This window comes from Bombus impatiens, unplaced genomic scaffold (assembly GCF_000188095.3).
Source record: "Bombus impatiens unplaced genomic scaffold, BIMP_2.2 scf_0099, whole genome shotgun sequence".
Taxonomy (NCBI): domain Eukaryota; kingdom Metazoa; phylum Arthropoda; class Insecta; order Hymenoptera; family Apidae; genus Bombus; species Bombus impatiens.
The window spans coordinates 941,138-967,858 of record NT_176518.1 but is presented as its reverse complement, the minus strand read 5'-3'; the positions used below and the strand labels follow the sequence as shown (position 1 = coordinate 967,858).

Sequence of the window (26,721 nt, the reverse complement as noted above, 5' to 3'; positions counted from 1 at the left end):
GTTTACAACTAATCTTTAAGTTTATTACTACACAAATTCCACTAAAATGTCTCTTCTCTCTCTGTCCTCACAAAAGAATTCCTACCTAATGTTTTGCTAAATTTTGCGAAAATTATACATGGAATTATAAAAAATCAATAATGTCATCATATGCGCATATATGTATGTATGTATGTGTGTATATATGTATATATATGAGTATTATCTTTTATTACTTTTTCATAGTTTTGAAACATAACTCGACCATAAATACCTCTTTCATAAAGTAAAAAGCATGATAATTTTAGATTAAATATAATTAATATAATATATTTAGATTATAGATCACAAATATTTAAAAAAAGAGTTAGACATTTATTAATAAAAACAATTTACTTGTGTATTCAGTTTTGGATCCAGTTTATTATTTTTCAACGTTTCATATTTGCAAAGAAAGTTACCACGCGTCTATTTTTAATACAATTAAGTATTCAATAAAAAAATCATCCATCTCTACGTTACATCTTGATATTATAAGGAGCGAACGTGTAAAAATTCTATAAAAAAATGATTTAATTTTATTGCGGAAATATATAAGCGATTTGGTCAACGTCACGTGGGTATGAATTGAACCAAATTGATCCTATGACGGAAAGCGATTTTGTATGGCGTTTTTTCAATCGAAGTGTCCCTGGAAACTTTCGAATATTGAGACCGCATTCGAAACGAAGGGAATTTAATGGCGGTTGAAGAGCCCCCACCCTGACCTCGTATGCAGAGACAGCCAAGGTGTCAACAGGCGAGGCTGAACAGAGTTTACACGATAATTCTTGTCTGTTTGTATTTGCACATTTATTTTACTGCTTATCGGTTTGTCATAACAATATCTGAGTCACGATAATCGGGATACATATTTTGAAAATAACTGGCGTTCAGAGAATGCAACTATTCAAAGTATAGCACGGTGCAGATTTTTCTGACGTGTATGTGTGTGTATGTACATAATGTTTTGATTCAATCGCAGCTGAAGTTCTATCGTATCTATTTAGTTAAAGAATGTTATTCTTGATTTTGTTTCAATTGATAAAAATTATAGTGTTTTGTTGTCTTGTTGCTTGTTACAAATTTTAGACTAGAGTATTTATGAATCAATATTTGTTTTAACTTTTTTTTATTTAATAAGCGTGTAAAGTTCTAGTCACGATATGTTTGACGCTTGCATGATTATTGTACAACGTGACTGTGATACGGTATACTTGAACACTGTGATGTGATTTAAGACTGTTTTTATAATACAGAACTAACAATACTGGCTAATAAATGTTTGTATAAACAACTATAATAAAAAAGTTTTATTGCATACCATTGATAATAATTTAATTTAATTCTTTTCATTCAATTCTTAATTTTATATTTAATTTATTAGTAAACTAAAATACATGTATATATTATTGCTTTTCTATATTTATTATATGATATAGTGATGGTTTCAAGATAAAACATGTATATAGATTTACATGAGCATATAATTGTTTTTGTTCTAATAATTAATCATGCAAAATTATCTATCTGATAATAATAATAATAATTATTTTCTTATTATATAGAAAAAGGACATTATATTTCATAAATAAAAACTATGTTATATGCTATTAATAATTGAAATAACGAAAAGCATGTTCTTTCAGATATGACTCTTTATATGAGCTTTTTACAACCGACTTACTTAAAAAACAGACCAATGAACGTGGATGATGAGTTTTACTTTATCAAGCAGCAGTGAGGCGAATATACTGTAATGGGGTGGGTCTTGTCCACCACGCTATGGATTACAATATGGAGTTGCCTGTTGCGGGGCTTCGAATTAGCTCCACAGACATCTCCAAAACAAATTCCATGTGATAAAACTAGGAAAGTTTTTACTGATTCTTGGGGGATCATTAGTGATGGACCTTTGGGCTCAAATTATACTCAAGATTCGCATTGTGAATGGCTTATAAAAGGTAAAAAATTTAATATGATATTTATAAGAATATTTCTTTATTGTTTTTCTTATAATTGTTTGCAGCAAATAACAGTCGCCAGTTTATCACTTTAAGTTTTCGTACCATGGGAACAGAATGTAGTTATGATTATGTTTTTGTTTATGATGGAGATTCTTTTCGATCTCCACTCCTAGGTAGTTTCAGTGGAAAAACAGAACCACAACAAGTGACATCATCATCTGGTTATGTATGTAAATTTAAAGTCTTTCATATTTTATAATTATTAAAAATATAGTAACTTCATTTTCTTTTTTATAGATGTTAATACTCTTATACAGTGATACAAATTATGTTTTGGATGGCTTCCATGCAGAATTTTCAGTTACAAATTGTTCAAATAATTGTACAAATCATGGGAAATGTATTGATAATACTTGCTTTTGTGAAAATGATTGGGGTGGCAGAGATTGCTCCAGAGCTCTTTGTCCAAATAATTGTAGTTATAATGGAGAGTGTGGTTTAAAACGATGTGACTGTCAAAATGGATACTCAGGACAATCTTGTTCATTACACAGAACTCATCCTGAGGGCAACAAGTTTGTTACTAAATATATTATCATATTAAATATAACACTATTAGTTAGCATTTACTAATTACTAAATATGATAAATAGATGGCACTGGCTTTCTCATTCAGAAGGTGGATTAAGACCACGAGCAGCACATACTGCAATTTATATAAAAGAAACTGATTCTCTTTATGTGTTTGGTGGCTATGATTTGAATTATATACTCAGTAATTTGGAAGTGTATCGATTTAGCGCAAGTCAATGGGAAGACGAGTATGGTAATGAACTAGGTAAACAAAAAGTACTAAATATACTTATTATAATTACAAATATTTGGATATGTGCTGTATTATAAAATTATTTACCATGTATTTTTAAAACAGAAGGCATCTCATCTGCAGAATATTTGGATCCTATGCTTCTTGCTACTGAATTAAAACGGACAGATACAGATGAAAAAGAATTATATGGTCTTCGTAAATCGTCCCTTATGTGGAAAGTACTTTCTAGCATTAAAGACAATAATACTTTTAGTTCACGTAATCTTGGAAATGCAGAAAATGGACATGACTGGTCAAAATTTAGAAGTGCAGACCATAAAAATCGCGAAGAAAAAATTCATGAAGGCAGAAATAGTGAAACAAGTAAAAGTACAGTTAGGATAGAAAGAAATGATGACCTTAGGAGAAAACATTCTAGACGTCCTAGACCTCGATATGCGCAAACTACAAGGTAAAAAATAAGATACACAATATAATTACTGAATATTAATATAATGTTAATTCGCAGTTAATGGTATTTTTTCTATTTACTTACTGTTACATTAGACATCGTAGAAATCTTGAGAACCTAAATCCCTATCAAAAATTTCATATAAAAAGTGGTGTATTAAATTGGGAAGAACAAAGTGCAGAAGATTCTATTAGAGACAACATTTATGCCCAAGAATCTAAGGCAAAAAATGAGTCTACTAAATCACCAATTGATAAATTACCCACACCAAGCCCGCGATATGGTCACGCAGCTTGTAGATATGACGGTCAGTCGTACACCTATTCAAAATATGAAAAGAAGAATTAACACAATTATAGTATGATTTACAAATTATATAATTGGTAGGTGGTTTTGTTATATATGGGGGGAAAGTACAAGATGGTTCTTTATCTAATGAACTGTGGCATTACAATGTTAACACACGCACCTGGACATTACGAGCAAAAGATTCTCCATTTTATCCACCGCAATTAACAAGGCATACTCTTACTTTAGCAAATAATTATATTTATCTTTTTGGTGGTAGTACAGTTGATGGTGAATTTTCGTCGAGTTTGTATAAGATTGAATTGAATTTATGTAAGTTTATTGAACAAAGCATATTTATTATTTATAATTATTACTTTATTGTTGTTGTTGTTATTATTATTATTATGATATTATCATTATTATTATTTTATTATTCAAAAAAGGAAAGAAAAATATTTTGTATTAAATTTGTTTCAATTCTAGCTGATCCCACAGCAACCACGGAAAGATGGAAAGAAGTACACCCCCGAGGTGGTAAAGAATTAGATGTACGTGTAGTTGCACATTCCACTGTGTATCATCATGCTACTAATTCTTTATTAGTTTATGGAGGAGTAGTAGCCAGTGTAGCACGATTCAGTAAATTATCAGATAGAATGTTTGTATTTCAACTTGACAGAAAAGTTTGGTCTGAAATTCATTATCCGAGAGCACACTTGAGAGATACTTATGTTCCAAGAGAACGGGCATTTCATACTTGTAATATTATAGGTAATTATATGTCTTTATTGTAATTGTTAGTAAATAAATCACAAAGCACATATTAAATTCTATTAAATACATATTAAATACATATTAAATTCTATTAAACATTTTTTCAGGGAATTATCTAGTTGTATTTGGCGGATATTCTCATAGACACAATAAAGAAGAAATTTGTTATGATAATCAGATGTATCTTTATCACTTAGGCTGTCATGCTTGGGTAAGCCATGATGTACTAGGTTTAAATGACAAAGGTAAATGAAAACTTCAATAGTTAAAATAAAAATCAAGCAAAATCTTAATTGTTTTCATTTTAGAACTTTTATTATAATACTCTAGATTCTCGTTATCCAAAACAACAGGGAGTATTTGCACATGCAGCAGATGTGCGGAATGGAAATACATTGCTATTAGTCGGTGGTTATCATGGAAACGTAAATGCAGATTTGCTTGCATATACATTACCGCCAATGCTTGCACCAGGAGATTACGATAATATAGAACCTGAGCAAATTTGTTCAAGGCATAAAAGTTTGATGGAATGCACAGCTAATCCAGAATGTGGTTGGTGCTCAGCAGACGAGGTATCTTCCTAATATAGAAAACGTAACTACTATTTTTTATGTAATGAATATTTAATATCAAAAATGTTTGATTTATTTTAGATATGTTATGGCAGAACTATTGGTAGTAACTGTACAACAAATCTTCAAACAACGCGTTGTCTAGGCGTTTGTCCTGCACTTGGAGATTGTCATTCTTGTTTAATACATGGCCAACCTGGTGGAGGATGGGGTACAACTGCACGTGGAAAAAAATCTGTGTCGAATAAGCTAAATCGCGGAACTTGTACGTGGTGTGTTCAGAACGCACGTTGTCATCATAAAGATGATAATTATGGTGTTTGTGGTCTTCGAGACGATACACCGTCACAAATACCTGGATGGTGGGGTCCGAAAGGCACAGAAATTATGAAAGTTGAAGAATGTCGAGAAATGGATAAAAGGCCTGGATTGACATTTTTAAAATATAAACCTCCAGTAAACTTTAGTCAGCCTGACTCTGTAACAATAGTTAATGCCACTACGGTAGATTTTAATGTTCCATCTATGCAAGGAGCAAAAACAGAATCAGCACTTGGAGGAGAAATGATTGCTAGATTAATTGGCTTTCTCAGACCACCTCAATCTTTTTGGGATAGCACAGTGGAGCATTTGAAAATTTGTGTCAGTTATAATAGTGCAACTTTACATGTATCAAGAAGCGATGATCCTCAGGAATTGGTAAATTGCACATCTATTTTTTGTTTAATTTAACAATTTAAATTGCTTTATAGTATGTTAATGTAGAGTATAAATTCTTTCATTAAATTTGTTTAGGAATTAGTTGCAAATTTAACTGCCGAGACATCGCAATGTATTCCAACAAAATGGCCAGATGGACATCAAATGATGTTGTTGCCAGGAAGATATTTATTAGATTTCGAATCGAAAAGAATGGTTACTACAAGTTACGCATATGCTAGTAAAATGGAAATTACTCACAACAAAAAAACAGAGAATCCAAAAGTATTTACATTTGAATATCTCGAGCCATTTCAAAACGGTTCTTGTCATCAATATAAAAATTGCCTTCACTGTTTAACTGATTCTTCGTGCGGCTGGTGTGATATCATCAATAAATGTCTCTCACGTTCAATTAACGAAACAGAAAGTTGTGTAGCTGATGTAGAGTGGGACGAAGATGGGAATCCTATTCGCGAGTGGCATTATTTAACTATCACTCCTTCAGCTTGTGCTAATTGTTCTAATTATATTTCATGTGAATCTTGTGTTGGTAGTAATTTATGTGAATGGTGGACAGAGGAAGCTCGTTGTGCAAGAATAGGTAGACTGCCTAATGCAGTTATTAGTTTTGATCAATGTCCAATTCCTTGTAGACAACGTTCAAATTGTACACAATGTTTAGATGAGCGCGGAAGATGCGTCTGGTGTGAGGCCACGCAGGAATGTTTTTCTTTTTCGGTATATACATCTGAATATCAATTTGGTTTGTGTCGAGAATGGATGGATCAAGCTGGTTTAATGGGAGTAACGTCAAGGTCTGGATCATCTTTAACAGGCAATGATCAATGCAAAAGCTGTAGTCGGCACACAAACTGTTCGAACTGTTTACACTCATTAAGTTGTGGGTGGTGTTACAGTTTAGAAAACCCTATTATAGGAGCATGTGTACAAGGAGATTTTAATCAGCCGCACGTCAATTGTAGTTTAGTCATCAATGAATATCAAAATACTACTTTAGAAACAGATGAATCAGGTTGGGCATACGCTCAATGTCCAGACGTTGACGAATGTGATTTGGGTTTGCATGATTGTCATCCCAATGCAGTATGCACAAATACTCATGGTAGTTTTAGCTGTCAGTGTAAAAGAGGTTTCAATGGAGATGGCAAAGAAAACTGTACTAAGACTTGTTATGAGAAATGTGTAAATGGTTACTGTAGTGAAGCACCTGACTATAAATGTGAATGTAACCTTGGCTGGACAGGGCCAGATTGTAGAACAAATTGTGGTTGCTATAATCATTCCACTTGCTTACAAGGACCAGGCATTTGTGATAAGTGTCAAGATTGGACTAATGGTACATATTGTGAAAAATGTAAAGCAGGCAGTTATGGTAATGCTACGACACCTCTTGGATGCAGAAAGTGTAATTGCAATGAACATGGAGACAAAGATTTAGGCATCTGTGATCGGCAAACTGGTGTATGCTTCTGCCGTGATAATACACAAGGAGATATGTGTCAACGTTGTAAAAAAGGCTATTATGGTGATCCAAGAGATGGCGGAATGTGTTACTATGGTTGTATGTCTCGAGGTATGCTTGGAGGAGAAGGAAACGGCAAACAAGGTCTTGGCAGCAGACACTCACAGTTATCATTATGGGAAAGTCACCTTGGAGATTCTCCAACAAGAGAGTGTCTTTGGATAGTAAGTCCAAAAACAGATCTTTCATCAGACAACATGCTCTCAGGAACTCAAAGTGTCATACAATTTACTATACATGATGATATTAATGTTAGTTGCCAAGAAAATAGTGTTTATGTATATGATGGACTTCCTCAATTTGTTTCATCATCGACTAGTCATCAGAGTCAACTTTTAGGTGTTTACTGTACAGAAAGTACAGATTATCCTGTTACTGTAGAAGCTAAGTCTGGATTTCTTACTGTTCATTATAAACAATTGGACGAAGTAGAAGGTTTCAATGCAAGTTATTTGATAATGACATGTAATGACTGCCCTGGAAATCGAGAATGCCGTAATGGTAATTGTTTATGTAAAGCTGGTTTTGTAGGAATCAGCTGTGATATCGAAATATGCCCTAATAATTGCACTTCATCTAAGAAACAAGGAATTTGCGATAAAGGTTACGGGCGTTGCGTTTGTACACCTGGTTATGGAGGACGTGATTGCTCAGTTAAGATTAAAGAACATCAGTTAATTTTTACTGAGCTATTTAACTCCGAATACTTAGCCGATCATTTAGACCACCTGAGAAAAACTTTACCGCGATTTGGTCATACGTTGGTTGCTGACAGAAGGGGTAGTTTATGGATGTTTGGGGGATACTCTCTTAGTCATGGTCCTTTAAATGATATTAGACTTTTTGATACTAAAAATAATACATGGATGCCTATTACAGTAGAATCTACTTCAGAGGCAACAATGCCTCAAGGTAGATATTTCCATGCAACTGAAATAGTCCATAGTAGGCAACAAATATATGTCTATGGTGGTTTGTCAATGAAACAAGAAGATATTCAAGGATTATCGAATAACACTTTAAGCGACTTTTGGAAATTTAGTTTGCAAAATCAGAGGTGGATGCAAATTATACAGGATGAATTTAAGAGAGAACCACCACTTTTGGCGGGACATACATTAACTTTGCGTAGAAATGGAGAATCAGAAAGTCTAATATTAATTGGAGGATTTAGTCCTAAGTATGGTTACCTCGATACAGTATGGGAATTTAATTTAGAAACCGAAGCTTGGGATACAATAAATACAATTGGAAATGGACCATTAGGAGTATATGGTCATTCAACTGTATACCATAGCAAGTCAGATAGTTTTTACATTTTTGGTGGATACACTTATGCGATAAATCGAACATTTATTTCTAATAAATTATATGCATTGAATTATAAAACTCGCACGTGGTCTGTACTTCCACCATTTGATGATGATCTTACTGATGGAAGTAGTTTGGTAAGTAAATATTTCATCAGTTATTATTTAGTTTTTTCTTTTTAATAAAAATAACATTTTATTACAGCCACAAGCTAGATTTCTTCATTCTGCTGTCACTACTGATGAATATATGGTAATATTTGGTGGTCGTCAAAATCCACATAATACTTCTGATTCATTAATTGCTTATAAATATTCATGTAATTTATGGATTCGTTTAATAACAAAAGACATGGAAGTTATTGGAAGTCCACCACCACCAGCATATGCTCATGCAATGACTCATGCTGATCCAGAATCTAATGCTGTATATGTAGTTGGTGGTTTTGATGGTGGAATTAAAAGTCATGTCACACTTATAAGCATACCAGAAGATCTGTGTAATCTTTGGACAGACAAAATCACTTGCAGAAAATATTTTGGATGTTCCTTTTGTTCTGTTATCACAATTAGTGGAAAAAATGCTTCATTTTGTTTCTCTAATGAAGTATCAATTAATAAAGATGACAGGTAAATTTTTATATTTCGGTGAACATATTTATAAGTGATTTCAACTATATGACAAAAATATCCGCTTTAGATGTGATATTAACGTTACACAAGCTCAACGATCAAATGGAATTTTTTGTAATTCAGAATGGATGGTCAGTAGAAAATGTCAAAATTTTAAAACTTGCACAGAATGTTTAGCAGAATGGCCATATTATCAAAATGACGAGCCAGTATGCAAATGGTGTACAAACTGTCCAAATGGAAAGTGCATACCGTCCGAAAAAGATTGCGATGAATTAAATAAATGCAATATTAGACAAATATCGGTAACAGATGTAAATCAATGTGGAGAGCGACAATGTCCAGCAAGTGACTGTGAGAAATGTAATAGCCTTGAAGGTTGCGTGTGGACAAGACAGGTCTTAAAAACATGTGAGTCTTAAAAAAAATATCAAAAAATGCAAAGCGCTTAATAGTTTTTATTCTTAATAATTTTTCAAAACATTTATAGCGGAATTAGGACTTGCAGTAACAGGAGAACCCGTATACGATTGGAATTGTGTACCAGATGACATTTTTGAACGATCAAGTATTAAAATGGGAAGTACGCAATGTGAAAAACGATGCGCTGATCATAAAGACTGTAGAAGTTGTCTAAAAGGCACGGGGGCCGAAGGTGGTTGGCGGGAATGTAGATGGTCGACGCAGCTTAATGAAGTAAATATATTATTTTGAGAAACTGGAACTAATTATCTGAAATCTTACAATCAATTAACAAATCGTAGTGTATTTCTCCGTCATATCAACCTCTATATTGTGCTGGCGGTGTATGTGGACTAGTATTACGTAGTTCCGATATGGATCATTGTCCTGAACCATGTTCAGTTTTTAAACAATGCAGTACATGTTTGAAACACTCGCATTGTGGGTGGTGTTCCCTGGATTCAGCCAATATAACTGGACAAGGAATATGTACAGAAGGCTCTCTTGAAGCACCAGCAGACCATCCAGCTGGTGGAACATGTGGAATGTTATACGATCAACAATTTCCTCAAACTGAACCACGTAAGCAAATATAATATGTAGTATTTAATGTTTAGTAATTCGTTTGAAAAATTACAGCATTCATACCACTCCTATATTATTTAGAGTCTTTGGGAATCCTAGATAATGTTACAATGCTAATCCCGAATGTAATATCAAAACCAGTATTTTCTTGGCACTATGTAAGATGTCCACCAGAAAATGAATGTACGAACGGACACCATACGTGCTCTCCAAAAAGTGAAAAATGTTTCGACTTAGAGGAAGGGTTCGAATGCATGTGTGGCGACGGATATAAAACTGAAACGTAATTTTTGTTTCTTTTTTCATTAATTTTATTGCATAGATAATTTATTAATTATTTTATATTTATTTCAGCCCATCATCATTTAATGAATTTGGGAGGTAAGGTTTAAGTATGAATTTTGAATTATTTGTTTATATATCTTATATTTATAACATTTTTATTATAAATATACATAATTTATTCTTTTTTTTTCTTTTTAGAAAAATTTGTGTCCCGATGTGTACGCAAGGTTGCGTTAGAGGAACGTGTATAGAACCAAATGTTTGTCGTTGTGACTTTGGTTATGTAGGTGCCAATTGTTCAATTCAGTGCCAGTGTAATGGTCATAGCAATTGCGCCGGCCCAGATAGATTAGATGTTTGCTTAGAGTGCCATAATAACACTATGGGACCACAATGTGACAAATGTTTGCCTTTGTTTGTTGGAAATCCAGCGGACAATGGACAATGTGTTCCATGTCTTGAGTATTGCAATGGGCATACTCGAATATGTATTAATGAAAGCATGACTGTACCGGTAATTTATTCTTCATACTGAAACTACAACTATATATAAAAATAAGAATAAATATCGACGTTTTTAGAAACGAAAATATCATTTTTCTATAGGATCCAAATTCAATTGATAAGATGTCTATAGAATTATTAAAAAAGCAATTAGTTGAAGGCCCTGTAGCTAAAGCAAAATGCGTAAATTGTGGAAATAATACGAAAGGTGACAAATGTGGAGAATGTATGACTGGTTATTTCAGAGGAACAGAAGATCTTCGGGACGTATGTCGACCGTTAGTATTATTATATGAACTTTGTTACTCGTATTCTATTACACTAGATGTACTTACAATTCTATGTATTATGTAAAAAATATATTTTTCTAGTTGTGAATGTCATGGACACGGATTCACTTGTGATCCTGTAACTGGAGAAAAGTGTAATTGTGGTAATAATACAGAAAGTGATCCAACTTGTACCAGTGGACCTATGAAGGGTACAAACACTGGTGGCTCACCATGCTGGATGGTGCAATGCAGTAAATGTAAAGAAAATTATGCTGGTACACCAACTATGGGTCATCAGTGTTATAAAACTGTAACAGTTGACAACAAGATGTGTTTTGATTCTAAATTAATAGGTAGGTTATTTAATAGGTTTATGCCATAGTTTCATCATCATATTATTTTATTATTATTTTATTTTAAAAATATTCTAATATAAAAATTCTATCACATTTTCTAAATTTGTCTGCTATGTGCATTTGTTATATTATTATATTATATACTTTAATTAAATATTATTTTTTTTAAATTGCAACATCTTATTATATCAGGAGGATCTTATGGTTCGTATTTCTCCATTGATGAATTATATACTTCTTTTTATTAATCTTCACTAATCACTAATCACTAATCAGTAATCTTCCTTTCACTAATTACAGATGAATGTAAAATGAAACCCAAACCATTGAATCCCGGTCAAACGGTATTTTATATGGTACAACCACGTTTTATGAATGTCGATATTAGAGTCATGGTGGATGTAACTCAAGGGGCTTTAGACCTATTTCTTAGTCCTCGGGATGATTCTTTCGTTGTTACATTAAATTCATCAACTGGATATCAAGATGTATGGGTTTAAAATACTTCTTTTATTTATAAGGCATTAAATATTAGATATCTTCTAATCAGAAATTACCTATAGGTCGAATTGGATAGCAGATTTATATGGCGTAAGGATCCACATAATACATGGTTAGATAAACAAACTCGTAGCCAAATGAAAATTGTCGAATTCCATCCTCATAATACGTTTTCATTTGCTATGAACGGCACTACTACCGAACCAACTTGGAATATCGGTCCTCAGTACATTGTGATGGAACGCTATGCAAACGGTTTGGCTACGTTTTTAACAATCGAGAATAGAAACACGTTCTTGGTTGTTAGAAACCTTACGAATCGGTTGGTCTTAACATTGCCACAGGACAAACATGAACTTCACGAAACGAAATTTCATATTGCATTAAGGGCAATTGATCCTGTACATCCGGAAATCAGTGGTCGAGCTGCTTACGGGATGATCTTCTTTCGACAGGATCAACTTCACATCGATTTGTTCGTCTTTTTTTCTGTGTTTTTCTCTTGTTTTTTCTTATTTTTAGCTGGTTGCGTAGTCGCGTGGAAAGCGAAACAGGCGGCGGATGTTCGAAGAGCGCGGAGAAGGCATGTTGTCGAGATGTTGCATATGGCTAAAAGACCATTCGCATCGGCTACCATCATTTATGACCGAGATGGTAACGATTGTAATGCAAGTTCGCCTCAACGGAAAAGCAGACGTAATAAATTAGTTAGCTTTCACAGTGACGTTAGACCGGTAGCAGTTGAGCCTACTGACGATGGAGTAGCTGCTGTAGCTACTGTTTTCATTAGATTGCCTGGTGGTCGACAAGCTCCTGTTGAATTAGCTCTTGGCAGCTCATTAATACTGTTAACTAGAGTTTATCCAGTTAACAGTAGAGTGTTCCTAAGACGTAGAAACAGTCACGCGTTGAACTGAGCTTCTTTCTGTAAACATTTATTTTCATCTGTTCGTTATTTTCATTTTTAAGTCTGCTTATGCTCTCGAAACCTATAGCAAAAGAAATATGTAGCGATCATGTTTATTTTTTATCTTTATCGATCGTTTGATCTCATCTTTTTAATCATTAACCTATTTGTGGTATTTGGTACGCGATCATATAAATTAAAAATCTTTCTACGAAAAGCATTTATATTTTTTGAACTTGTGTAAATCGAATCGACGATTTCACTTGTTGAACTTTAATAACGATGTTTGTCTTTCGTCATCGTTGACATTGTTCGATGTCCGCCAGTAATATGAAATTTTAGTCTAATGGTTGTATTATAGTTCTAAAGAAGTTATAGGGGTATTTAAACTAAATGATAATATATATACACATACACACCTACATATATATTGTCATACCATTCCATGACGAGACTGTATGTTTGTATATAAAGATCTGTAATTATGTATTAATTCGTAATTTATACAATTTTGTAGAAGCATTTTATGTAACGGGACATGATTTTGTGTCTTGAAACATTCGCAGCTACCTTCTGAGGAAAGTGGATGATTTTATCGGTGTTTTATGAAATTTTGCATTACCATCTAATCGAAATATACATATGAAGGGAAATATAAAAAAGGCAGCTATAGGTATTATTCTACCTATTAAAATCTTGTTTGTATTCTAATATCTAGAATAAAATTGCCGAAAAATTTAATAAATATGAGATTCTCAATGATAATGTGCGAATCTAAGTGAGTGACTAAGACAACTGATGTTGTTATTATTATGAATGAATTATTAAAATATTAGGTATCGAACAAATTATAAAGCTTGAAATGATATAATATTTCACCATAAACGCTTTTGAGATTATATGCAGTGCAACAAAAATACGATAGTAATATGTCAACTGGCACTGCTATTTTCTGACAGTTAATAAACAGGGTGATCTTCAAATATGACGCGTATTTTAGTAAAAGAGATATAGCAAGGTAATAAATTAAATGTTAAGTAAACATATCAATTAATTTAGCATAGACTAAATGGAAAAATTTTGAATTTGTAAAAATCATTCATAAACTGATCATATGCTCCTGATATGTCGACCACCTTATTTTTCCATGGATCTTTTTAAATTACTGTTTTTACGTTTAAAATCAGTACACTTTCATGTGACTAATTTTAATTAATTTTATGATCTTGCTATATCTATTTCACTATAAGTGCACATGTTCATGTGTTTGTATGCTATATTAAAAAGTATGTTAGGGCTGCGATCGAAAATGAATTGTATCCGCATAATTAAAAAAACGATCAGTATTAGAAGAAGTTGATTAGAAAGAAGCTCGATAATGCGTGCATCGAAAAGGTTCCTATGCCAAAAAAAACTGATGAGGAATAATACGAGTGTCATAGCATAATGACATATTATTTATGACAAGAAACAATAGATATGTAAAAGATTTTAATTAGAGAATATTGTAAATATGAGAGATGCACATTGCAAATGTTAATTATCGATACCATATAATATCATTTGTAAAAATATTAATAGTACGATATCGTCAATAGTGATTTGAATTTGGCGAAACTGAAAGCAAAACGCGTCCTTTATCAAAAATGATAAACCAAGGTTACGTATTAATCAAAATATAAAAGTAAAACATAGGATGTTGATGTAATGATATTAATAATGCATACTCTTAGGATAATTATAATAAGCAAATTAATTGAGAAAGTGAGCGATGTAGTGACATAAGTAGGTGTAAATATCACGAGGCGTTTTATGCTAAGCTGTTATGCAGTATCAAACGAGTTTAATGTATTCTGTACAGATTGTTTCTCAGGATAGTTGTTACATGATTTGAATAATTCCCACTGTATTTGTAGAAAAAGTTTTCAAAACTAAAAGATTTATATATTATTCAACTCAATTTTTTTAACGCAATTTATTTTTTATCAGCGATATAATTAATATGTATAGTAGTATTTGAGTAAAACTATCGTATTTATTCTTAATAAATAATATAGGATTAGTAATATTTTCTAAAAGTACAGTGTGAAATTTTCAAACTACTTTTGGGAGCATTCTAATTATGTCATCAATACGTTGTAAGAATGCACGGTTGTTCCTTGATTATAGGAACGATGATACACTGAGTAATTGATAAGTGTGCATATGACAATGCAGCACATCCTGTCTATTGAATCTCCAAATTTATTTTTATTTTTTTTCTTGTTTCATAAGTCTCGTCATCACGTATCACGTCTTTTTTGTTGCTATATTTCTCTGTATTTCTTTCTTTTATCTTACTAGCATATCATTTTCATGTTTCATTTTCATCATGGTGTACAATTTTATTCGTTTATCTTCATGCGACCAACTATCCTAATATTCATCGCGAGATTTGCGCGACAGCCTGTAAGCATATGTATAAGAATAATACAAACTAACATGTATGTACATTTATATAGATTTACGTGAATAGAGATATATTATATATATATATACATACTATATATACACAGTAAATGTATAATTTCTCGGTTGTACAGATCTGAGCGTTATCTCCAAAATGTTCTATTTTATATATGTATAATTATTACATTGCATTCAATGTAAGCGATATCTTCCAATGCCGGCATTGTATCATCGCGTAAACAAAAAAAAATGTTTGTAACATTATGAGACACCATCGTTTATAAAAGTAATAATGAAAAGGTTGTGAAGTCCGGGTGCCGACATCCCTACAAGGATTCGCCAGCTTCGTGGATTTATTTGTACTGTGGGGAGGAATCTGAGGTTGTGCTAATGAAGATTAATGAGTTGTATTGAGAAAGCTTTAATAAACGTGTGTAAAATTGGGTTTCATCCGATGAGTTCTCATCCCATCAAAAGTATAATACGCAGGTGTACATTCTGTTACTATAGTAACTATACACCAACAAATTCCCGGACTTCAAGGTTGCTCCAAGCATGCGATCGAATTTGTATATGTATAGAATGTTGTTCGATGTTACGTGCATGGTAATTTCACGTGAAGCCGCAAACGTTTTTACACGTACATTTAGACAGGGGTTAAGGTGACAGATACGTATAAAATGAGATTTAAAATATCTGCACAAAATCGTAATGGTCATAAGCGTTTGGTAACTTGTGTAGCATGGAGCTCGACGGAAGAGATTTATTCATGCGGGTATGATTTTGTATTTACGAGAAAAAATATAAATAATCTAAGTGATTACCTTTTCAGAGAGGATCATTTATTAATAGCGTGGCATTTGGAAGGTGGAACCGCACATTCTAGCATTGTTACGGAATTTCCTAATGATTTTTATCCGACCGACATGCAATGGCATCCGCGACCAAATTATGCAGCGCTAATTACTAAAAAACAGTCGTTAGATGTTCTGTTAATTACTACAGCCGACGGTATTTGTTTTCATACTTAAAGATGTAATACTAAAATGTACTATTTTGGTTGTAACTTCATTTTTCAATATTACTAGTTTTTGCTTTGATATCTTTGTCATAGGAAAATATCATTTAGTTAATAAAAATGGACGTATAGAAAAGAGCATAGATGCTCATAAAGGAGCAACGACAGTAGGCAGATGGAGTAGTGACGGCTCCGCACTTTTGACTGGTAATTAAAACATCTTAGATGAGGTAGTTATTGGAGTAATTATTATTTGGTAAATTTCTAATTTATCATAATCCTAGCTGGTGAAGATGGTTTGATAAAAGTATGGTCACGTAGTGGCATGCTTCGCTCTGTTGTTGTTAAAGGCATGTTCCCCATACTATCTGCTGCCTGGAGTTCAGATTGTACGACAGTATTATATTCTCAGGGAGCTCACTTAACTTTTCAGTCGCTTAATTCTAATTCCAAACCTCGCAAGGTTAAATAATATTTAACAAATGTATATGATATTTGTACAATTAAAGAAAGAAATAATATTTGAAAAAAGATCTTTTTTCAGTTATTGGCTCATGATGGTCTGGTTTTGGTTTTATGTTGGAGTCACACTCATGGATTGATAATTTCTGGTGGTGAAGATTGTAGATATAAGGTGGAATATGACAAATTTAAAGAAAAATCTAATTATACAAATGAAAGAACCAATGAGAAATTAAATTTTCATTTAAGGTATGGGATCCTAATGGTACTCAGCTATTTTCTAGTAGCATAGGAGATTATCCTATTACATCAGTAAGCTGGAGCTTTTCTGGGGATTACTTTGCTGTTGGATCATTTAACACAATCAAACTTTGTGATAAAACAGGAGTTAGTTCATATTACATATTTTATTATTTATTTATGTACTCTTTTTTACTGATATGCATATACTTTTAGTGGTCTCATTCATTAGAAAAAATAAATTCTGGAAGTATATACAGTATTGCTTGGTCAAGTGATAGTACACAAGTAGCTATGGCTTGTAGTAATGGAACTGTATCAACAGGACATATAATAGACAGGTACAAAAATCATTAAAATAAAATATTATGTAAATATATACATACTTGCGTATTTCATATGAACGGAAAACAGAAGATTGGAATGGAATAATTACGAAGCCACATTGGTCAAAAGAAAAGTAATTGAAGTCAGAAATGTGGGTAATGAAATACGAGAAACATTAGAGATATCGGATCGCGTGGTGCAGCTGGAATTTGGTTTTGATTATTTAGTTGTAATTACACCGGCACAGTGTCATGTTTATTCGGTAGCAAATTGGAATACTCCTGCTATATTCGATTTAAAAAATACTAGTGTATCAGCGGTACTTCTTGCAGAAAAGTAGATATTAATTATTTTATATATTAAAAATATATTAAGAGGTTAAAAGAAAACGAAATAATTTATAAATGCATTATTTTAAAGGCATTTTTTATTAGTTGAATGGAATAGCGTATCATTGTACAGTTATCAAGGTCGTTTATTAGGAACTCCAAAATGGAAAGGAATAACACAGGAACGACTTTATCCACCTTGTGTATCGCTATGTTCTGATACTTTAGTTATACGATCGCAAAGTAACGAAAAACGTATGATAAAATAAGTTTTTAAATAAAAAAGAGGAAGTAAAAATATATAAAGATTATTACAAAATTTTTTAGTTCTTCATGTATTAGAAGTGGCTTATAATAAACCTATAACAGAAAACCAGACTTACACACATCTTCAAAGTATTACAAGGGTTGCGTTGAATCATGTTGGCGGAATAACTGATCGACAAGTAGCATTAATCGACATAAACAAAGATCTGTTTCTAGTTTCTATACGAATCCCTGGTTTTGGTAGAGTATGTAAAATAGGTACGCAGTGTTAAAAAAAGATTTATTTATACAATTTGCTAGGGATACCTTTATACTTGTTCGTTTTATTTGTTTAGCTGCTATGGCACAAGATATTGCATGGGCGACTGATGCAAATGTTTTAGCAGCGATGTTGGATGCAACATTATCTGTATGGTTGTGTCCTAATTGTGTGCATTATAGCGATCGTAAGATTATACGAAAAACAAGGATCGATAAAGAAAGCAGGTTTTTAACTCTATTGTATAAAATGCGATTCGTTATTTCTCAATAACAATACATGTTTTATTAATGCTTTTAGTGAGTTTGGTAAACAGCCAAGTATAGCTAATGTCTATAATGGAATGGTAATGATACGACGTGGTGATGGAGCATTAGTGGCTTCTTCCTTTTATACGTTTTTTATTAGTCTTCATCAACATATACTGAACAAAAGATGGAAAGAAGCACTGTCTCTTTGTCGAATTGCTCAGGTAATTAATATCTATCCTCTTCTTTCGAATAAATCGAAATTTCTTGACACAAAGATTATGAGTAGAATGAAGTATTGTGGACTTGCATGGCTGTTATGGCAACTGACAATAAGGAATTAGATGCTGCGGAAGAAGCATATGCAGCAATTTCGCGATACGATAAAGTTAATTATATTCAGTATATAAAGGTAATAATAAAAACATGAGATTAAAATGTCTTCATTTTCTAAATAAGCCGATAATCTTAAATCTTTGAAATTAGAGTCTACCAAATAAAATAAAAAGATTAGCGGAAATGGCGCTTCTGTCGGGAGATCTGTTAACTGCAGAAGGCATACTTTTACAAAACGGATTAACCGAGGAGGCTGTACGAATTAACATTGAAATATATAATTGGAATAGGTACCATTTTTCAAATTTATAAAACAATTTTTCAAAAATATTGCTATTTTTAATGTATTAATTATTGATTTAGAGCATTAGAATTAGCGATTAGACACAGAAAGCAACTGGATGAGGTATTGAACGCAAGAAAAGAATATCTTCGAGTAATCAATAAGAAAGAAACGAACCAAAATTTTCTTGAATATATGGCAAACGTTGCAAAGACGCAAGTAAATTGAATAAATTTATCACATTGCACAATATCGAATATTTTGCACATAATTTTTATATTTTTACCAAGCAGTGAGACAAAAAATTTTCACCAGGAAGCTACTGAAAAGGTTCCATTTAAGCGAGACGAAATTGAATTACCGGAAGCAGAAATACAAAAGAACGAAACAATGAAGCAAGAAATGGATACTTGAAAGCGTAACAGTATCTTTCTTTATACAAATTACTTATTAAAATATATAAAAATAAAGTACAAAGCACCTGTGTTTCCAAATATTTCAGTTAAACAAAATTTTTAATCATTGATGAGATAAATGTCACGATGATTTGTTTAACTTTTGGAATCTAGTATACAAATATTTTACATAAATGAGAATTTACATTTAAATACTATACAGTATAAGTCACTTTTTTATGTAATTATATTACATAATTATATGTATTATAAAACTACAAATTTTAAAAATATAGAGATCATAAAAATGAGCAAGACGGTGAATAAAAATAAAAATATAAGTTTCCGTGAATACCACGTTGTTTCTTTTGTAACAGGTCTGTATCGTGTTGCTAAAGCGGACTGAAATTAAAAATATATGTTTTTTTCAATTTAAAGAACATTCGGGTATTATATCTTCCTTATATAATGCACTTCATCTTACCCATCCACCGTTAGCTTGAATCCATGCTGCAAGGTCTTCTTCTAATACATCCGTCATACCTCAAATCAAAAATGTTTTTAAGCGTAAGGAGATCAAGATTAAAGGAATAGCATTTCAACTTTAAAATAACTACCTCTCTGTATAGCAGGTAAATACTCAGGTTTACCCTGACGTACGCAATCTACGGCAATACCACCAGCAACCGCGTAAAGGGCTATCACTTTGCTCCAAGTCATTTCTCCATTCCTGATCATTTCCCTGGAGATATCGGCAATGGCCTCGCTGGCAGACTGTTCTGATGAGAAACTACCACAACCGATTTGTCGTGCAACACGATTGAACAAATTTGGATGCATCTTTTCCAGTTCAGCTCCAACTGATACTAATTCTGGATAAACTTCGCCAACGACTGCACCTCCAGGAAGCAACATGGCGCTTCTCATTCTTTTCAGACCCAGCTTTCGGTGAAAAATTCCAGATCGTTTTAAACGATTTCGGATGTATTGAGCACATAACGACGATCCCTACACATATACATTAATTATTTAAATTGTCATTGTGCTACTAATTAATCTGTTAACTGCGGAAGAAGATTTAATTTATCACTTGGATTCCCAATCCATATTAATAATATATTACTGATTATATATTATATATTACTAATTAATTATATATTGTATAACTTTATATATATTGTTATATATTATATAACTAATTTTATATTATATATTATACTATATTACTAATTTAACTTACATTAAGAGATTAATGTTACAGATGGTGATACGTAAGTAAATACCTGTGATACTGTGAGCTCGATCGAAGCTGAAACCGTTCTCCATCGAATCGTATGAGAAATCTTTCTGGAAACAACGTCGCTGACATTACTGAATCTTCTTCGTGCTGAATCGACGACGTGAAAAGGCGAAGCTTCTTGGTTGTTAGGAAGCGGAAAAGCGCCTAAATTCGAGTGGAGAGATAAAGCGAGGCTGTGCCTACGATACGGTTGCCCTGTGTTCCCACTATTATCCTCCAAGCCACGTAAAGATCCGACGAGCCCAGACATTGAAGAATCCTCCGTGGAGAGTTCCTGCCATTCAGGCTTTTCAGGCTTAAAGAATTTTAATGATCGTTAAAAAAACTTGACATCTTATCTCGTAGGATAGGTTGTTCTCTTTTTTCCTTTTATGGAAGAAAGAATTAAACATTCAGCCTCTTGGCAATTTCTAATTTATACTATTTTCCAATTGTAAACCACATCTATTTGGACCAAATTTCTATATGATTTCATATTTAATAATTACATATTGATTTTCTTAGGGCTATAGAGGAAAGTAAAAATTTTAATAAGATACGTAATAAGACTTCTGAATGGTAATGTGCAACAGCTACTTGCTCTGACGATAATTTAATTTTACAGAAACCTCTTCCTGGTCGTCACAAAGACACGGCAAAGTCCATCGATGAATATCTTCAGTTTCTGTATGATGATCTTGAGACACACAGATGCATTTTTTGTCTTTACCACTACAAAATGCCATAGTACATTTACGCCAGGTATCGTAACACAATTATTATTCCACCGGCGAGTACAGTTGTTGTTATCTGGCAGCCTTATTTAGCGCAGCTATTTGACATGCTGCGCAGCGCTTTGTGTGCCGCGCCGCTAAGATACACTTTCATTGTGTGCATATTATGTACTCATTTTTATTCGATCATTTGCCTCCTTAACTAGCGCGGAATTAGGCACGATGTGTGTCATTTCTAAATTAGCGCGATATCCGCTCATCTAACTGCAAAATCATGGTCGTCCAATCGTTGGTCAGCCTAATTAGAATAGCGAGCTAATTAAGGTATTCGTTTGGCCTCATGTTTAAGGTCATCTTTCAATTATAACACAATCGAGTATTGTACGCGATGATAACATTATGTGGATATTAATACCAGTTCTGAGAAGTTATTCTTTAGTAGATTTTAGTAGTGGATTTTAGTAGATTTTTAGTAAATTTTAGATATTTGAACAAATCAACCGTTCGATTAATAGACTTGATAATTAAAGATTGACAGATTTTTGCAACGGTCTTAGTGACTTTATAATTATAAGTTAACCGATAAGAGAATCATTTTATTTGTACAGTAATAGGTCATAGGTAATATGTGAAAAACTGATTGCATATTGTCTGTGCTGGTCTCGTCTGGATGCTCGTTAATTATCAATTATCAACTATGTCCAGCCGGCCGATTATCTTTTGAGAGCCTACGTAACATTATGTTTAGCAATTTCGTTGCACTTGTTTGCGCAACTTGTAATTTAACGTAACTTTGAAACTTTATGAAACTTATGAACTAATATTACTATTTCTTCAAATTCCATATTACTGCAACTCGTATTATATTTAGATACCGCATGAAATTAAGTATTATTTAGTTTCCTTTTTCTTATTTAGGGAAAGTATACATTGAATAAATAGCAACAACAATATTTGTTTTAATATATTAGAAAACAGTCAACTATGTATTAGAAACAAATGTTTCCGAAAATTAATTCAAGTCACTGTGTATATTTTAATAATGTCTATTGGAATATATCACTTCGGTTCATATAGACCCTACAAGAACTGCAGGATTATGCATGTATCGAAGCGGAGAGTTGAAAGAATTTCCTTTTTAATTTATTTGATCTTCGCATCAGCAATGAATGAACTGAATGAATTTACCATTGGCAGGACCTCCTCCTCCTCCTGGACCCGCAATTGAAAGTCTGGTCTCATTGTAATTAACGCTCGACTGCCTCATTACTCACTGTCATCTAACACGTTCCACATACACATTATATGCGTAATATGTTTTTGAATTATCGCTTATCAACGGTGTAGCTGACCGGTTGATTATCGTTGGAGGGGAATGCGCGTCGGCTTGTTAAATCGTTTGTTTTATCAATTTCCAAGGCTTATTTCCGTGTCGCGATGGTATCCGCTAATTAAGCCAGTTTTGTATTTTTATATGACGGATCCCTTAGCTTTTTTTGAAAACCATCGAACTCGTAAGTTATTGTTTGGAATGGTCAAGGTGAATGAATAACGTAAAATAAACAATGGCGAAGTGTCTAATGACTAGACTGCGGATATTTATTAATTTGTACTTAAGTAAATTGATTGTAAAAACTGTACATTCTAGTCACCCAATTGAGATTAAATCCTTTTAATTAGCCGATCATTCTCGTTAGAGATGGTGAAATAGGGTGTTTAATTAGGCGAAAGCTAAATTGAATTAACTGGTTAATTGAAGCATTGAGTTGCTTAAGATAGCAATTAGTTAGGTCATAGAAACACACTTGAAGGATAGCAGAACAGAAAAAAGATTAATTTAACATCGTTTTTACAGTTTCTTTAATTATTTCATATGACATAGTCATAATTAATTGCCAATTATTTATCGCGAGAATCGTTAATTATGATAAGAACTGAATTTATGTCAAAAGATGGAAAAATTGAAAAAAAGAATAGATTCTGAAGTAAACTTTTTAGCAAAGTATACGAAAATAGCTAAAATATATTTTGATGCAATTCTAATTACATGAAAGATTAGTGGAAAAGAAGTTTTATCGATATTTCCAGTTTTAAGCGAGAAAGTCATCAGAAATTATCTCTATAAAAAATTGAGCGTATGAGTAACAAAAGTACACAGACAGATGTTAATTATATAACGTAAAAAACGTTTATCGTGTTTGAAAAGTTTTACGTGGAAACTACACGTATGGATGACATGAACGTGACCGAAATTGTGAAACATTTGCAAGAAATTTTTGCGTCACCTGCGATTAGATTTTAGGCTAATTTTCTTGGTACTCATAAAAGAATATACGTAAATATTTATATTTTCTATCACGTATATTATCATTGCAATTTGAACCTCGATGATAAGATAATATACAGGGTAATGGAACAACAAGTGAATTACTTACAGTAACCTTGTACAAAAAAATGTTCAAATTCAAAAATTTAACTTTGGCAAAATTCGACTCGAAGATAAAAAAGTTCATTAACGTTTGCCAATTGGAATAAATTTTCCAGTCAGCTGATGTTTAAGATGATTAAATCATTAACATTATTGATAAAATTATTACGAAGTAATTGTAAATATTCCAAAGATTTGCAAACGATTAACTTCGTTAACATAGTGAAAGAAATTTAAATCATGTGATTCACGCGAATTAATTATCTTAAGCATCGCCTAACTGAAAAGTTTACTCTATTCGACGTTAATAAACATTTTACACGGTAAGCTTATTGAAATTCAATTAGAAACAAATTGAGTGTAATTGGTGAATGGACAACTGCGGCAGACAATCGAACCACAGCAAGTCAATAAATTTTTCAGTGCAGTTAAAGGCAACGTAAATGTAAGAACGACAATGAAGAGTATAAATCACGAATCGGGAGAAGGCGAGTTGCTTGTGATTCTTTATGCCGAGAAAGTACGATTCTGAGTGGCGATATATGCTGAACGATTCGAATTCTTTGAACCTTTTTGTCGTGAACATATCTTGTATTTTGAGCACGTAGACCACCGGTGTCATTCACAAAATACGAATGGCAACCATTGCTAAAAAGAAAGGCTGCAAACGTACTTACTGATAACACTGGATTTCGACAAAAAAAAAAAAAAAAAAAAAAATAAAGAAAAGACAGTACAAATTTTCAAAGAAGACACAATATTTTAAACTTCGGAAAAAGAAAGGAGATAAGAGATTTAGGTATGACTGAATTTTTTCAAGAAATAGATACATTTTAATAGATTTTAAAATAGATACAGTTATAAAGATTTATAATAAGTGATTAGAATTTCCCCTAAAAACAGATTGATAATAAATCCTGGTATTTTATTAATTTAAAAAATTATGATTTTTCCTGGCTCTGTAAATTTCTTCTATCTTAGTTACGTGATGCATCGTGCACATGTGTACAAGTCATTCCTATTAGATCAAGTAAATCATTAAAAATAGCGCCGTCCGTATATATTAGCATCATATTATCGCTAAACGAGAGTAATTTCTTGAAAGAGAAAGAAGGCAGCTAATTATCTTCAAACATTACTCGAAGCTATTGCACATATACACTACGATACAAAGGATAAAATATCACAATTCAAAGATATACATATTATCAGTATTACAGATCAATATATTGAGCAATATTACATGAATATGGTTAGAATTGTTTTTAAATCAACTGTAGCGTTACATAAACATAACTAACATATTGAAACGTATCTTTTCACTTATTTTAATAGATGTCTTCCATCCTTAAGTTATCAACAATACACCGTATCTAGAAAATAGATTGTTTCCTGCATAAATTTACATAGTTTATCATGTCGTCGATTAAGTTTACCGGTAAATTTCATGGGTGACGTAAGAGTAGAGAAAAGAAAAAAAAGAGGAAGTGTGGAATTGAAAGGGCGACGTGTAACTAACAGTACGAAAATATAGGTCGAGACGACATCGAATAAAAGATGCGGGCTACATGTTCTTCAGGTAACGGCTATACCCCCCTCCTTTTATAAATTTCCCAAAAACTGAAGCCAGTTTTGTAATACAAAAAATAATCTCTTTATTGTCGCTTGCAATAACTAACAAACGATGCTTTTCAATTTTTTTGTAAATATAAAATAAAGTATTTGATATACTTGACATTTGGTGTAACTTTTGAAAAATTAAAAGCATTACACTTTAGTTAAAAACTCACTTTTCGTAATTCTTACGAAATATATTTCGAAGAAACGATTTCTTCATGAGAGAGATATATCGTTACATTGTCGTTATTGGCTAACATACAATTTTATTTATTTATTTTTATTGACAATTAATTATTTGCAAGTGTTTCAACAAGAAGCTATATATATCGTTACCTTGAATGTTAACGAAGTACAGAGATTTATCGCTATTTTTCTTGACGGTTGTTCGTACGATTACAGTTCACGTGTGAAATCGGTTCCAAACACTTTCGTAGTTTGTACATTTAATCACTACTTTATCGAACACACTATATTAAAAGCTTACGCTGTCTATGACAGACAATTCATATTTTTCCCTTTTTTAGAATTCGTGAATCTATCTACGTCAATTAGATTGTTGTACAATTTAAAAAGAAGCTATAGATGATCGAAGGATACGGGGAACGCGCGACGCACCGTCGAAATTGTAGAGAACACAGCGCGAACAATACTGGTGACTTTTCAACTACACATGATGTAGCTTGAAGATGTTGCGTGAACGCCGTACAAGTGTTATCCCTACTTACATCGCTGTACAACGGTTGAGTCACTGTACGAAAAACATTTCTGAGAAAATTTGAGATTAATTTGCAATTAATGGATACACGTTGATCAAATGATCTTGAAATATTTAATAATTTTTTCAAGTTGCTTTTTTTAATTAAGATAGTAATAACACTGTAATGAATGAAAATTTAGACTCACATTTTCTGATCGTGATAGTGCTTGAAAAATATAAGGATGTACTATTAATATTAAGCTTAGTAGGCCCGGTCAAATGACCGGTTTCAAAATTTAATTTAAAATTGTATATTCATTGTTATTTCTTTTGTTCATCTAACTTTATGTAAATTCTTACATTACCTGATTAATCAGTTTCTCAAT

At 32.4% G+C, this 26,721-nt stretch overlaps 3 protein-coding genes across 8 annotated transcripts; 2 read left to right on the top strand and 1 right to left on the bottom strand.

The window, feature by feature from the left end:
• Positions 1–445: 445 nt before the first annotated feature.
• On the top strand, positions 446–12,975 carry LOC100749345 (multiple epidermal growth factor-like domains protein 8). Its single transcript, XM_033318478.1, has 25 exons — positions 446–962; positions 1,668–1,982; positions 2,048–2,211; positions 2,283–2,560; positions 2,639–2,823; positions 2,917–3,265; positions 3,361–3,572; positions 3,653–3,886; positions 4,040–4,327; positions 4,438–4,575; positions 4,661–4,905; positions 4,987–5,604; positions 5,701–8,598; positions 8,666–9,090; positions 9,161–9,504; positions 9,584–9,789; positions 9,858–10,137; positions 10,222–10,423; positions 10,495–10,521; positions 10,624–10,939; positions 11,032–11,207; positions 11,301–11,554; positions 11,750–11,761; positions 11,858–12,045; positions 12,121–12,975. The coding sequence occupies exons 2-25, from the start codon at positions 1,778–1,780 to the stop codon at positions 12,973–12,975; spliced, it is 9,099 nt and encodes a 3,032-aa protein (XP_033174369.1). The 5' UTR covers positions 446–962; positions 1,668–1,777.
• Positions 12,972–19,628, top strand: LOC100742010 (intraflagellar transport protein 80 homolog). Of its 4 annotated transcripts, XM_003486112.4 has the most exons (16): positions 12,972–16,188; positions 16,246–16,424; positions 16,528–16,638; positions 16,716–16,894; positions 16,976–17,065; positions 17,143–17,280; positions 17,350–17,474; positions 17,548–17,796; positions 17,881–18,044; positions 18,117–18,314; positions 18,392–18,542; positions 18,616–18,787; positions 18,853–18,975; positions 19,050–19,189; positions 19,263–19,401; positions 19,498–19,607. In XM_003486112.4, the coding sequence occupies exons 1-16, from the start codon at positions 16,094–16,096 to the stop codon at positions 19,594–19,596; spliced, it is 2,352 nt and encodes a 783-aa protein (XP_003486160.1). In that variant the 5' UTR covers positions 12,972–16,093; the 3' UTR covers positions 19,597–19,607. The 4 variants fall into 4 exon arrangements, with proteins under 4 accessions (XP_003486160.1, XP_024220275.1, XP_024220273.1 ...); XM_024364507.2 differs by having other exon boundaries at positions 12,972–16,424; positions 19,476–19,628; XM_024364505.2 differs by having other exon boundaries at positions 12,972–16,424; positions 19,473–19,628.
• An 80-nt stretch (positions 19,629–19,708) lies between these two features.
• Positions 19,709–26,690, bottom strand: LOC100741891 (bcl-2-related ovarian killer protein). Of its 3 annotated transcripts, none has more exons than XM_012394769.3 (5): positions 21,486–21,602; positions 20,861–21,172; positions 20,195–20,585; positions 20,062–20,120; positions 19,709–19,979 (listed from the first exon to the last, which is right to left on the bottom strand). In XM_012394769.3, the coding sequence occupies exons 1-5, from the start codon at positions 21,600–21,602 to the stop codon at positions 19,845–19,847; spliced, it is 1,014 nt and encodes a 337-aa protein (XP_012250192.1). In that variant the 3' UTR covers positions 19,709–19,844. The 3 variants fall into 3 exon arrangements, with proteins under 3 accessions (XP_012250192.1, XP_012250194.1, XP_012250193.1); XM_012394771.3 differs by lacking the exon at positions 21,486–21,602 and adding an exon at positions 25,972–26,690 and having other exon boundaries at positions 19,799–19,979; XM_012394770.3 differs by lacking the exon at positions 21,486–21,602 and adding an exon at positions 22,779–23,522 and having other exon boundaries at positions 19,799–19,979.
• Positions 26,691–26,721: the final 31 nt, after the last annotated feature.

What these genes read in the sequence shown, in the direction of transcription:
- LOC100749345 (XM_033318478.1), top strand. Translation starts at nt 1,778, where the DNA reads ATGGGGTGGGTCTTGTCCACCACGCTATGGATTACAATATGGAGTTGC. An exon ending in GCGATGATCCTCAGGAATTG is followed by an intron (nt 5,605 to 5,700) that starts GTAAATTGCACA and finishes AAATTTGTTTAG; the next exon opens with GAATTAGTTGCAAATTTAAC. An exon ending in ATTTCCTCAAACTGAACCAC is followed by an intron (nt 10,138 to 10,221) that starts GTAAGCAAATAT and finishes TATATTATTTAG; the next exon opens with AGTCTTTGGGAATCCTAGAT.
- LOC100742010 (XM_024364504.2), top strand. Translation starts at nt 16,094, where the DNA reads ATGAGATTTAAAATATCTGCACAAAATCGTAATGGTCATAAGCGTTTG. An exon ending in ATCGCAAAGTAACGAAAAAC is followed by an intron (nt 18,045 to 18,116) that starts GTATGATAAAAT and finishes AAAATTTTTTAG; the next exon opens with TTCTTCATGTATTAGAAGTG. An exon ending in CTCTTTGTCGAATTGCTCAG is followed by an intron (nt 18,788 to 18,852) that starts GTAATTAATATC and finishes GATTATGAGTAG; the next exon opens with AATGAAGTATTGTGGACTTG.
- LOC100741891 (XM_012394769.3), bottom strand. Translation starts at nt 21,602, where the DNA reads ATGGCATTTTGTAGTGGTAAAGACAAAAAATGCATCTGTGTGTCTCAA. An exon ending in TCGAGCTCACAGTATCACAG is followed by an intron (nt 20,586 to 20,860) that starts GTATTTACTTAC and finishes GTATATGTGTAG; the next exon opens with GGATCGTCGTTATGTGCTCA. An exon ending in TTCAAGCTAACGGTGGATGG is followed by an intron (nt 19,980 to 20,061) that starts GTAAGATGAAGT and finishes TTTTAATTTCAG; the next exon opens with TCCGCTTTAGCAACACGATA.